We start from the raw sequence: 13060 nt of genomic DNA, 5'->3' as shown, positions 1-13060 counted from the left end.
CTAAGAGTAGTTTGAGGATAATCTGAGGCAGATCTCTGATTGCAGAATTGTAAAAAGACATGTGGTCCAGTCACAATTGCAGACAGTGCAGTGAGGCAAATTCGACATCCTCCAGTGGTGTGTGAAGTGCTGCTAGGTGGCATATGGCAAGTCCTCTATTGCAGCAGCCCATGGTAGCCAGTTTAACTCTCTCTTCTGCAGAGATGTGAGCAGTGCATGATGTGCCATGTGCACTTGATGCAGACACTGTTGATATTCAAATCCTTCCTCCCAAAATTACACATCATTGCCGCAGATAGAGAGAGAGAGAGTGTGCATGTGCGTGTGTGTGTTTGTGTTCACATGCATGGGGAAGAGGGGGTGGAGAGGTCAGTGAGATCTGTGCTGTGGCACTGTTGATGGAGTTGGCTGTAGGTAGCATGATGGCAAATGGTGCCAACCAACCCGCATCACAACATTCACCTTGCGAATCACAGGTAACATCTGTGAAAAAACTGGAGGTAGGTCATCCATTCAGTTGCCGGAGGCTGTACAGCTTATGCAAACTAGATGTCTGTGGCCTAATTCACTGTGAATGGACATGGATGTTGGTGTAGTGGCTGCATTGGCAGGAGTGGCTGCATAGGTGTGCCAGTGTCGACCTCTGTGGCAGACTTGTCTGACAACCCATACACCCGAATGTCAGGCACTGGTGAGGGCTGCTCCGAGGTAGCTGTCTGGGATGCAGGCAGTGTTTCTGAAACGTGAAAATGTATGGCAGGATCACAGTAATCACAATAATGTAGTTGAATTTGGTGCCACCAGTGCATGCCTATTTTGCTGCTTTAAATTTGTCATGAAGTCTGATTTTCCCATTCGCTTTTTTGTGGTAACCAGAGGAGATGCCCACTGACTAGCAGAAATATGTTTCAAGACACCAATTTGTTCTTATCGGTTGAATTCAGAAGCAGCTTCATCATGAATGGCATGAGTCACCGGATGTACATAGTAAAACTTTGGTTGAACATTGTGTTTGAGCATAGAGTGTGCTTGGAAATTCTTTGCATGCCCCAGTGTGCCATTGAACAAATGTCCATATTTCTCACACAGTTGATGAATGCTGGTATGGGAAACTTACATATCAGTAGCATGCACATTATCCTAATCATCAAATCCAAACAAATCAAATGCATCTATGCCAAAAATATTGGGACTTGAGCATGACTGAACTACTGTGAATGGCACAGATGCACATCCCAAGATCAGAGACACTTTCACTGTTGTAGGTTGTGAGGCGCTGTCAGGATTTTTGGAGCTGAGGGTGTCCCAATTGCTTGTAAGTAGTTCGATTAACCATTATGGCTGAAGGCAATGTATCTGACTGGAATGGTTCAGACTGCTGGTGAAGCTATGAATAGTTTGCAATTTGTTCCCTTAATACAACTGTCAGTTCTGACTTTTGGAAGATTGCTTTTATGTGTTTTGTGAGAAACAGAGCAATTTGCAATTTGTCTAAACAGAGAGAATTTAGTTTAATTAGCCACATTTTATGCTGTGTGAATTTCTTTGTAATTTGTGTGCTTGCATCTGTATTGAAGTGGAACAGGGTTTGCATTGCACTTAATTTGCAGGCACACTTGCTATGTGTGTCCTCACTTGTGACTGTCGGCATACTTCCTGGCAGAAGAAGCAGTGTTTGTGATTATGCATGATATAAAACTTGAACAAAGACTTGGGAGTGACTGGCAGCTGTTGTCAATGCAAGCTACACGAGGCAGACCTCACTTAGAACTAGCCCGAGTAAATGTTGTAACAACAAGCACAATAAAGTCATGTACTTCCTGAGCTTCAACTACCTTTAGTGCATCAGCCCATACTGTATTGTGTATTTGTGAAATCTGATCATACCATAGCCAATTAAGACTAAAGGAAACCTAGTGCCACCTGCTAACATCAGCAAACTTTTGTCTCTAACAAAAGTTCTTCCCAAGATATGATCTATTGTCACTAGACATTTGAAGCAAAGTCTTTGAAACACCCTTATATATAAAAACGAATGTTTCCTTCTGACTGCTATAAAATTTTTGGGTATTATAGTTGTGTGCACACCTGTGAAGATTTCTGAATTATAGTAGAGTCTGTGAGAGTAGATCCTGACAGCTGGCAGCACTGTTGCCAGCCTTTAACTTCACTGCTAACATCTGCAGCCAGAGACAATAGGCATTTGTGGAGCTGCTACAACACTGAGGCATTGCCATACACACATACACAAAATCCATTGTACATTAGCATGTGTATCATTTCAACAAATTTCTTTATTTCATATGGTTTAATGGCAGTTTATGGACTTTCAGTGTGTGTGTGTGTGTGTGTGTGTGTGTGTGTGTGTGTGTGTGTGTGTGTGTAGCCGCGCGCGCAAACGCGCGCATTAGATAGTAGCTATAACTCACATTTTCTGTTCGTTTTCCAAGTGAATTTGTGCTAGTCCTCACAAAGATTACTTTCATTGTCAAATCAATAATGCCATCCAAACAACAGGCAATTGGTCAATCTTCACTTCAAGCACATAAGAGAAAGGCATCATGAGATTCAGAAACTGATGAGCCATGGGAAGAAAGACTGGAAACTGTTTTACTATGCAGTGCTCAAGCTCATTCATCAGAAACACGTGGGAAGTAGGAAGAAAGACTAGAAACTGCTAAAGTATGCAATGCTCTAGCCAGTTTGTCTGAAACAGTCAAGGAACAGGAAGTAAGTATGGATACCATTCGAGTATGCACTGACCAATCCAGATGAACACTCACATCTTGGTGCATTCCATTACAGTGCTGATTATTATTACAGTTTTCATCCAAGTGTGCTTATTGGAAAAATGGAAAAAATAACCTTGTACTGCAGTGCCCTCAAATTTAAGAATGAAGCACCAGGAATGTACTGTACAGGTGGAAAAATGAAATTGCCAGAATTGCATTCACCATTTGAACTATTATCAGTGTTGGAATCAAGTAACACAAGCCAGTCAAGTTCATGTTTACAAATGCCATCGTTCGGCTCAACAAAAGTCATGCACTAGAATTACACAACATTCTAAGTGCAAGGTCAAATTTATGATCATGTAGGATCTCTACTACCACTGCTTAGCAAAGATCAAATATTTTTTTTCAAATTTCTTTGCTGGGGAACACTGATGGAAAAAATCAATCAACATTGTTGATTTAATATGATCACAAAACAAGAAACTGTCACTGTATTTCAAACTTTATTCAACCAGCACAACGAATTAATCAATTGATCAGAAGTGATCTTGAACAGATGCCAGCTGATGACTACAAAGTTGTAGTCAGAGCTTGACAAACACGTCACCCAAGACAAATGCATGAACAATTAATGAAGTGGCAACTGCTGTAGTTGACAAAGAATTTAACTCATGAAATAATTCTTCATCACAGAAATGGTGATGTTGAGTGATTCTCTGAAACTCATCAGTTGTACAGCAATTGCATCTGATGTTCCCCCCCCCCCCCCCCCCCCCCCCAAGAAAGAAGGTGGAACTCATTTCAACAACAAATTGAGAAATCCATGAACACATGAGGAAACAAAAGAGAAAGTCATTGTCATGAATTACTGTCATATTGATTGATAATTTGTGAAAGAACTAGATACATTGACAATGGTTCTACCAATACATTGTCAATATGTGTGCTTGATAAAATCAAACCAAGTTCCATTCTGAAGAGTATATTCATTTATGTGATGCAGTTTGTTATTGATGGCAATGTGAATCCCAACGAATTGGGAAAAATTCCCGTATTACCGACCACATTTACAGAGAGTCCACAGCATACACATGAATACCCACAAGATGCAATGACAAATGTTCGTGCATATGGCCACTCAGATTTTTTTAAGATCAACTGAAGATGACAGCAAATACTTCTCTTTAAAAGTGTGAAACAATTATGCTTAAGTCGAAAATTTCTGAAGAAGATGTACATTTGCCATGCATTCCTATGATTGTGACAGATATGGTGTTTGAATTCAGATGTGTGCAGTTTCTGATGCAGCTCACATTTTTAATGACATCAACAAAGTACAGGAACAATTGCTACAAGTGTGTGTACTGAATTTGTCAAATCCATGCTTTTCACATGGAGAGATGTATGTGGCCTGTTCACACATACAAAAATCTTCTGATTTATTCATGTATGCAAAATTAACAACAATTATGTATCCAAAAGCACTCCAGTAGAGACAGTTTAAACACAAATACTTTCTTTCCGTGAGTGTCTTTGCAACACATGCTGAGTATTTGCTAGTCCGTAAATAGTGGCAGAATTTGAACTTACTTAATTACAGATTGCCATTCATTGGTATGACACAGTCAAAAGTGTAGATGCACTGAAAATGCATCATAACTATATCTGTATTGAGCCTCCTGCATTTTGTGATGGTACCCATTTCATTATAAGTAAGAACAAAAGGTAATGTAACCTTTGTTATTTACATTTTCCAAAGTTTTCCCCCCAATTACTGCAACTGAACACTGACGTAGTTCCCTCAAATGGCCAACACCAATTTCTTTCATCACCCTCATCAGGACTAAGTTACTGCTGCATCTCCTAACTCTTATTGTTGGTGTTAACATGAAATCACAAAATGAGAACCTGTTGCGTGCATGCAAAAATATATCCGCAAGTTTTTGCTTCTGCACTAGCCATCTGCACGTGTTCAGTGTATTTTTAAAACATTGTGTATTTGATATAAATATTCATACCATCCCAAAATGCAATATGGATTATACAGAATAAGCTTTCAGAGTTATTAAAAATTCGCCCTTTGTGAAAAACAATTCATATGTTTTAAGTGTCGTTCTTGTGTCACATTAGTTTGCAAATGTCATAATTGACAAAGTTTTTTTCTCTTTTATAAATGTTTTATTGACGTGTTCTATTTTCAAATGTTCACTTTATTCTGAAATCTCCTTCATATCACTTAAATTGTGTGATGCATATGTTATTGTTGTTAATTAGGGTTTCTGGAGGAAGTGTCATCTGTGCGACAACACACCGTGAGTGAAATTCCTGCTGGTCATAACTGCAACCCTCCCGTGCTGGTACATTGCACAGCGGGTGTTGGTCGAACTGGAATAATGATTCTGAGTGACTTACTTCTATATACACTTGATCATAGTCAGGTAAATAACTATTGCTGGTTGGTGTTACTGTTAGCTGTCTTGATAAAAGGATGAAATGTGAATACAGAAACAGATAGAATGAAATGATGTCAGTTATTAAAATTTTCTAAATCAAATAATGGTAAAATTATTTTAAGTCAATACAACACTGTAATTTGTTATTTTAAGTAACATATTACAATAAGAAATGTAGTTAAGTAAATACAGTACATTAGTCATATACCATTAATACCACATGGGATGGTTTCTGTGATGTGGAAAGAAGTCAGATATGTGCGTTTTATTTTAACTTAATCCAGTGTAGTGAAAAGACTATTGTACTCCAGTGCTAATAAAATAATCTAAAAATTAAATTTAGAGCTTATGTGAAGACACTCTTTAATAGAATAGAATCAGCCCAACACGAAGTTCTTTAAGTCAGTCTTAAACTCCACCATATGACATTTAATGTGCTCTGGCAGGTTGTTGAATGCGTGTATTGCTGTATGTGACTCCTTTCTTTACTAATGTCAACCACTTGAAGCCTTTGTAAAGGTTCTAGTCTTGCATCCATGTTTTTCACAATTTTCTGAATGTGAAGTATTTGTCAAAGTACAAAGTTTTGTAGGAGGCATCTGCAGTATGTTCAGGGACCAACATAAGATATAATTTCTATTACATGATTATCTATTCTGAAACTGCTGTTCCTATAAGTAGAGGTCACCACAACCAAGGAAAATACAGCCTAATAAGTCTGCAATTGCCGAGCATTGCCTGTCAGAACTTCATGGCATGGCTTATGACAAGGTCCTAACACAGACTTCGAAATATTGGGACTGTATCATCAAAGAAGCTATAGAGATCAGAGTAAGAAAACCTGAACTGAATCATGACAGCGGCTATTCCCTTAACCAAGCTGAGGAACCAGCCATTACCCAGATTAAGGAGAAGATAGAAATATCCCAGAATGTACTGACTTCGAGGGCAGGGGGCGGAACCTCCGAAACGCCGCCAGCAAACCTCCCTGGGTGTGGACCTGTGAGGGAACATCCAGATGCGGGGCCACAAGCTGGGCGTCAAACCCTGGCAGGTATGGCTGAGAGCACCTGCAGCACAGACAGTGAAGGGACCGCCCGAGGGAGGGGGAGGAGAGGGAATCTGATATATACCTCACGCCTGCCGTCCCTTGGTAGTACATCAGCACACCTGATGATGGCAACAAGGTCGATTGGCGAAATATTGTGTCCTTTGTACACTCACACCAGGCTGTTCACCCAAATATGCCTGGAGAAATTGAAGAATCACATCACATACCATTATGGGAAGGAGATGCAGTGCAATATTAAAAAGAGTTGAGAAGCTGTGTCAACGAAGAAGTCAGCTACTGAGCTCATTTGCTTTCTTTATGAGGTGCCGAGAAGAACGTGTGGTACCGAATTTTGCTAAGGTAAAGCACCACATCAAGTCAGCAGTTGCCTAAAAAATCAAGAAACTTGCCAGCCTAGCTCTGGTACGAGAGAGTGTTCCCCACACTCGGTGGTGTCTGCACACCACCAATAAAGAACTCCTCCAGCTACATCTACATCTCACCAACTGCTTCAATTCCTGCAGCTGGGATTGGGTTGATGGTGTCATATGGGCCACAGTGGACTGTGCCCAAAAGAAGTCCACCCAACGACAGACATCCAAGTTCGACCATATATGTGAGAAATGGCCCTCTGAAGATAGGGGGAAGATCATTATCAAGCTCACAAACATAGTACTGGATAATGACGCAATCTCAGTTCTCAAGAAAGGATTGAACTTCACTCCGACACCTAAAGGTGCACCCATCGCTGACATTAGTGCAGTTGAACAGACAGTGGCTCGACTCCTGCCTGAAGCAGAGGAAGAGGTGTGTTGTGAAACCTGCAGGGCCATAACTAGAACTAGACCTGTGAAACTGAATATTTTCACAAAAGAGAGGGTGGCCATCCAGAAGCTAAGAGAAGATCCAGACATAGTTGTCTTACTGGCAGACAAGGGTAACACTATAGTAATCTTGTCCCACCAGGATTATACCATGAAGATGCGGGACCTGCTAGATGACACCACATACCACAAGACTGACACCGATCCTATCAGGAGGGTCGAAAGGAAAACTTAGGCGCTTCTCAAAGATTCTGGCTTCCCTGAAGAGGTCACGAAGAAGTTACAACCCAGTGCCCCTGTTCCTCCGAGGCTGTACGGCTTACCGAAAGCCCTCAAGGAATACGTCCCATTACGTCCTTTTGCCAGCAATATTGGTGCCCCAGCATATCCTCTCGCGGCCCTCACATGGCGACATGCCCACACCATATATGTAACTCTTAGGATTTCATGGGATGCATCAACCACCTCACAGTTAAGGAATCTGACATACTTGTGAGCTTTGATGTGGTTTACCTGTTTACTAGGGTTCCATTACCTGAATCTCTGGAACTCATCGACTGGGGAACCACCAATCTATTCAGACGTGTTCTAATGTCAACATATTTTCTATTTGACAGCGACTACTATGAGCAGAGTGAAGACTTTGCTATGGGGAGTCCTCTCTCTCCCATCATCCCTAACATGTACATGGAACATTTTGAGGAAGAAACCTACGAGTCAGCGCAACTAAAACCTACCTGTTTCTTTAGATACGTGGACAACATGTTTGTTATTTGGCCACATGGAATAGACAAGCTGATGGAATTTCTCGCCCATCTCAACTCAAGACACAAGAATATCAAGTTCACCATGGAGGTAGAATCGGATGAGATGCTCCCCTTCTTGGACGTTCTTGTCAAAAGACGAGATGACGGCAGGTTGGGGCACAGCATGTGTAGGAGGACAACTCACACCAACATATACCTACACACGGATAGCTGCCACCACCCTGCTCAGAAGAACGGCGTGCTAAAAACTCTTGAACACAGAGCTCGCGCTATCTCTGACAAGGACAGTCTTCAACGAGAATTGGCCCATCTGAAGTCCGTGTTTCTGACAAACGGTTATAAGGGAAGGCAAATCCGAGGTGCTCTACATCCGACACTCACAACACAACCGGCGGAAACTAATGAGGAACCTGAGGAAAACATGGCCATGGCATTCATTCTGTTTTGTGGGGCCTTATCAGGAAACGTTGGACACATTTTACGCAAATATCAAGTAAAAACTGTCTTCTGCCCTCCAACTAAAACCAGAGCAGTTCTTGGCAATGTTAAGGATGACCTTGGTTTATCTAAATCAGGGGTTTACAAAATACCATGCCAATGCGGTAAGGAATACATAGGTCAGACAATTCGCACCATTGAAGACTGATGCCATGAACACCAGCGGCACATGAGATTGCAACAGCCTAATAAGTCTTCATTTGCCGAGCATTGCCAGTCAGAACTTCATGGCATGGATTATGACAAGATCAAGGTCCTAACACAGACTTCGAAATATTGGGACTGTATCATCAAAGAAGCTATAGAGATCAGAGTAAGAAAACCTGAACTGAAACATGACAGCGGCTATTCGCTTAACCAAGCTGGGGAACCAGCCATTACCCGGGTTAAAGAGAAGATAGGAATATCCCAAAATGTACTGACTTCGAGGGCAGGGGGAGGAACCTCTGAAACACCGCCGGCAAACCTCCCTGGGCGCGGACGGCTGAGGGAGCCCCCAAGGGAGGGGGAGGGGGAATCTAATATATACCTCATTCCTGCCATCCCTTGGCAGTACATCAGCACACCTGATGATGGCAACAAGGTCAATTGCTGAAATATTGTGTCCTTTGCACACTCACACCAGGCTGTTCACCCAAGATTTATTTCGTTAAGAAAAATGTTGTCCAAGCCACATCTGCCAGTCCCTTATATGAATCTGCCAGTCTTTATTTGCATCCGTGGGTATTAAAATATTGGGAAGCCCTTTAAACCATTAGGTATCTGGGAGCACTGACAGTAGGATTTCTCCTGCCCTGAATTTTAGTCTGCTGAAGTCTGGCATCATAATTTACATTCCCCAGACTGGGGATATGATCATGACCACATTTTAATGCAACATAGTCTATCATATTGTTGGTACATTCCCTAAGTTGCAATTTTGTGTCACAATTACTGAATTGGCTGTTTTGAAATTTTTGCAGAAATGTTTTCACCGTTACTAAGTCAAATGAATTCATGTTAGAAGTTGTTATCATATCTTTTATACTGTTGAATGTTAGTCATGTAGTTTATTTATCAAGTTTACATTTTGTTTATTTATCATATGATGAAAATAAGTCCATATAAATAACATTTGTTTACAAATGTACGTAATCACACGTTCATACAATCTTACATCTCCAGATCTAGTTCCCTGATCCATTCAATCACCCACATCCCACACGTGGTTGATGTCCATTATTGTTCCTTTGTACGCATGAAGAGGACAGTCAGCAACAATATAATGGGTGGACTGTAAGCAGGCACCACAAGTCACAGTTTTCAGAACCAGCCTATCCCCATTTGTACAGTAAATAACTACATCTGCCTTGTCTGGTTCGAATCAGATTTGTGATTGTCTATTGCTATCTGGTGAGATCAAACTCTTCTATCTGCATGGAAGGTTTCTTAACAAGATATTTGTTGACTACTTATGGCTGCCGCCACTGAATTTCCCATTAATGGTTGTCAATGAAAGAGGATCCAATGAGGATGGTTGCTGTGTGCCATGACAGTTTTTTTCGGACGCAAGCACTGATGTTCCATTTGTGAAATATCTTAGTGAATGGGTAGCAGCTGAGTTTCTTCTGAATATTGTTCAAGACCTGCAGCAGAGCTTCTGATCTTCTTAGAGCTGGAGGTGGGATACTGCTGAGAACAGGAATCTATAGTGTGTTTGCTCTGAATACATCTATAATTATTTGCATTGCTTGATTGTCAACACTATTGAACCAAGTCAAAGAGCAGTATTCAGCAACATAGTATGGTAGGGCAAAGGCTATGGATCTTAAAACATGAGCATTAGGTCCCCGTGAGATACCAGCAAGCTTTTTTTTAAGACTGTTATTTCTCATTTTGACTTGGGAAACCAAATTTGAGGGAAGCGGGTTGAAAGCTCTTGACAGTAGTACCCTGTGTTGTTCGTAGGTAGTATTTTGGTATACTGCAGTATGTCAAGACTTCACCTTTGAATATGACTTCTGGTTTGTAATTTGCAGTCTGTTGCTTAGGTGACATGTAAGCTGCAAGCTTATGATATGGGATAATACTCAATTTTAAAATAAGTCCTTCTTGCCAAACAGTATAATAAGCTGCTGATAGATCCAAAATGATACCCGCATTTAGTGATCTCTTCTCATACACATTTTCACTATAACTAGTGAGAGAGAACACCTGGTCATTACAACTTCTCCATGGTCTGATTCCTGCTTGTTCTGTAAGAATGTGGTTGTTAATTATGCAAACATTCTATTGTTGATCAGACACTCGAGGAGCTTGTGGTACTTAGAAGTGCTGTTGGACAATAATTTTCCACCTTTGTGGAAACTGTATTGGATATCAGTATAGCTAATACTTGTGTTTCCTTCATCAAAGGTGGCAGGTTTCCAGTTCGTTGGATATTTGAGAAGAAGTTGGTAACCCATTTTACTGTATCTGGTCCACACTGAACCAGAAATTTTGGGTATATTCCAGAAAATCTAGCTTCTTTTCCAAATTCTAAACTTTTGGTTGCAACCTTGGTTTCCTCTTCTCGAAATGGAATGGAGACTTCAGACCTCTGTAGGGCAGCTCATCTTCTGATACTCAGTTGTAATTTGGTACCCCTTTTGGTTTGCTTGTCTTTTGGGTTCTTTGAGATGGATACTCAGATTTTAACAAAGTCACTCAAACTGATGGCGGTTTTTTAACTTTCGGTTGCAGGATTTGATGAATCTAGCATCCTAGTGAGAGACCAGGCTCTCTCATGAGAGTGGGAATAGTCTGAGGATTCCACTGTTCCATGTCAGATGTTTCTCATATTCTCTTTGTAATTTCTCACTTTCTGCATTCCTACCGGGGATGTACTGTATTGACTCCAACCAGGGATATACTGTATTGGATTCTGTTTGCTTTGCAAACTCAGTCAAGTTGGTGTTCTTGAGGTTCCACCTCTAAGATAATAGGTCTGTGTTGGCTATGGGGGATATCATTGAGCACTGAATGTTGGTATTCTCCCGACCAGTGAACTGAATGGAAAGTATACAGGTCTTTATCATCATTAAGTAATTTCAGATTTTCTGTTTCCATCCTGTCAAGTGCTTCACCATTAATGTCATCCTTGAATGAATTTTTCACTCTGCAGTGGAGTGTTTGCTAATATGAAACTTCCTGGCAGGTGAAAACTGTGTACTGGATCGAGACTCGAACTCGGAAACTTTGCTTTTCGTGGGCAAGTGCTCTAACAACTGACCTACCTAAGCATGACTCATGACCCATCCTCACAGCTTTACTCAGCCAGTACCTCATATCCTACCTTCTAAACTTCAAACTTCACAGAAGTTCTCCTGCGAAACTTGCAGTACTAGCACTTCTGGAAGAAAGGATATTGTGGAGGCCCTGCGAGGTGTTTCCAGAATGAATTTTTCACTCTGCAGTGGAGTGTGTGCTGATATGAAACTACTGTGCAGACAGAAACTTCGTGCCGGACTGAGACTTGAACCTGACTGAGTTCAGGTCTCAATCCAGCACACAGTTTTGACCTGCCAGAAAGTTTCGGTGTCATTTGTTTTGTAACTCCAGATATGATGATGGCTGTTGAAGTCACCAAGAAATAAAGTTAGATGTTGCTGAGGTGTAAAGAAGGATTAGGTCAGTTACTGTCTGTGGGTTTGTACACATGACTAAGGTCGAATTTTCAATTGTCTATGTAGCAGTGAAACTCATTTTCAGAGTTTACCGACAGTGGTTGGCAAGTTGTTATGTAATGCATGACATGTTGCAAAACCAAACTTTGGATGGTAGTTAACAGCTATTAAATTAAAGTCTGCTATTCTCTTTCAGCTCTGTAACTGTTCTTCATCTGTTTTGTGCATTTCATAGAGCCTAGAAAGATATTCACATTTTGCTCAGTGAGTGTACTCCTTCAAAATTAGCCGGCCGCGGTGGTCTCGCGGTTCTAGGCGCGCAGTCCGGAACCGTGCGACTGCTACGGTCGCAGGTTCGAATCCTGCCTCGGGCATGGATGTGTGTGATGTCCTTAGGTTAGTTAGGTTTAAGTAGTTCTAAGTTCTAGGGGACTAATGACCACAGCAGTTGAGTCCCATAGTGCTCAGAGCCATTTTTGAGCCTTCAAAATTAAGTTGAAAAATGTGCAAAGTTGGTTCAATTTCACAAACTTGAGTGCCCTGAATAAGACATTCCAACTTCTTGTATGTCCTTTGACCGAGATGTCTTTTCAGACAGAAATGTCTTCATGTCTCTCTGTGGTGACTTTCAGCAGTTACATAAGTGGCCTCTGTTGATGTAAATGAAACAAGAATGACTCAGACACAATACAGCTGCTGGTATGACAGAAGCAGAATGTACATGTGACTGTGCAGAAAACTAGGACTATCACCATGTCACCATCTTTAACCCTTGCAGATGACAGCAATGCATCCCCTGTGTCCAGAACACTGCATGTTCAAGTCTACATAGTGTAATACTGGGCCAAATAAGTAATATTAATGACTTAAACAACAATTATTATTATTATTATTATTATTATTATTATTATTACTATTATTATTGATATTGATATTTTATAATGAAAAATAAATTAAAATTGTAATATTGACACTACCCTTTAACCATTTTAACGACTAAATAATTGTTATTGCAGAAATCTGCTAGTACACCTGATGATATCTGCACCAGCTTAGTCTTTTATTTGCAATGTATTACCGCAAATATC

At 40.8% G+C, this 13060-nt stretch overlaps 1 protein-coding gene across 1 annotated transcript in view; it reads left to right on the top strand.

Annotated features, from left to right (window-relative positions):
- LOC126298291 (tyrosine-protein phosphatase non-receptor type 14) overlaps window positions 1-13060 on the top strand; it is a 186254-nt gene that overhangs the window by 160213 nt on the left and 12981 nt on the right. The window contains exon 21 of the mRNA XM_049989589.1: window positions 5010-5173. Within this exon, the coding sequence (XP_049845546.1) occupies window positions 5010-5173 (164 nt within the window). The remainder of the gene's footprint in view (window positions 1-5009; window positions 5174-13060) is intronic.

Source organism: Schistocerca gregaria, chromosome X (genome assembly GCF_023897955.1).
Source record: "Schistocerca gregaria isolate iqSchGreg1 chromosome X, iqSchGreg1.2, whole genome shotgun sequence".
In the NCBI taxonomy this organism is placed as follows: domain Eukaryota; kingdom Metazoa; phylum Arthropoda; class Insecta; order Orthoptera; family Acrididae; genus Schistocerca; species Schistocerca gregaria.
This window is presented reverse-complemented; position numbering and strand designations above follow the sequence as displayed.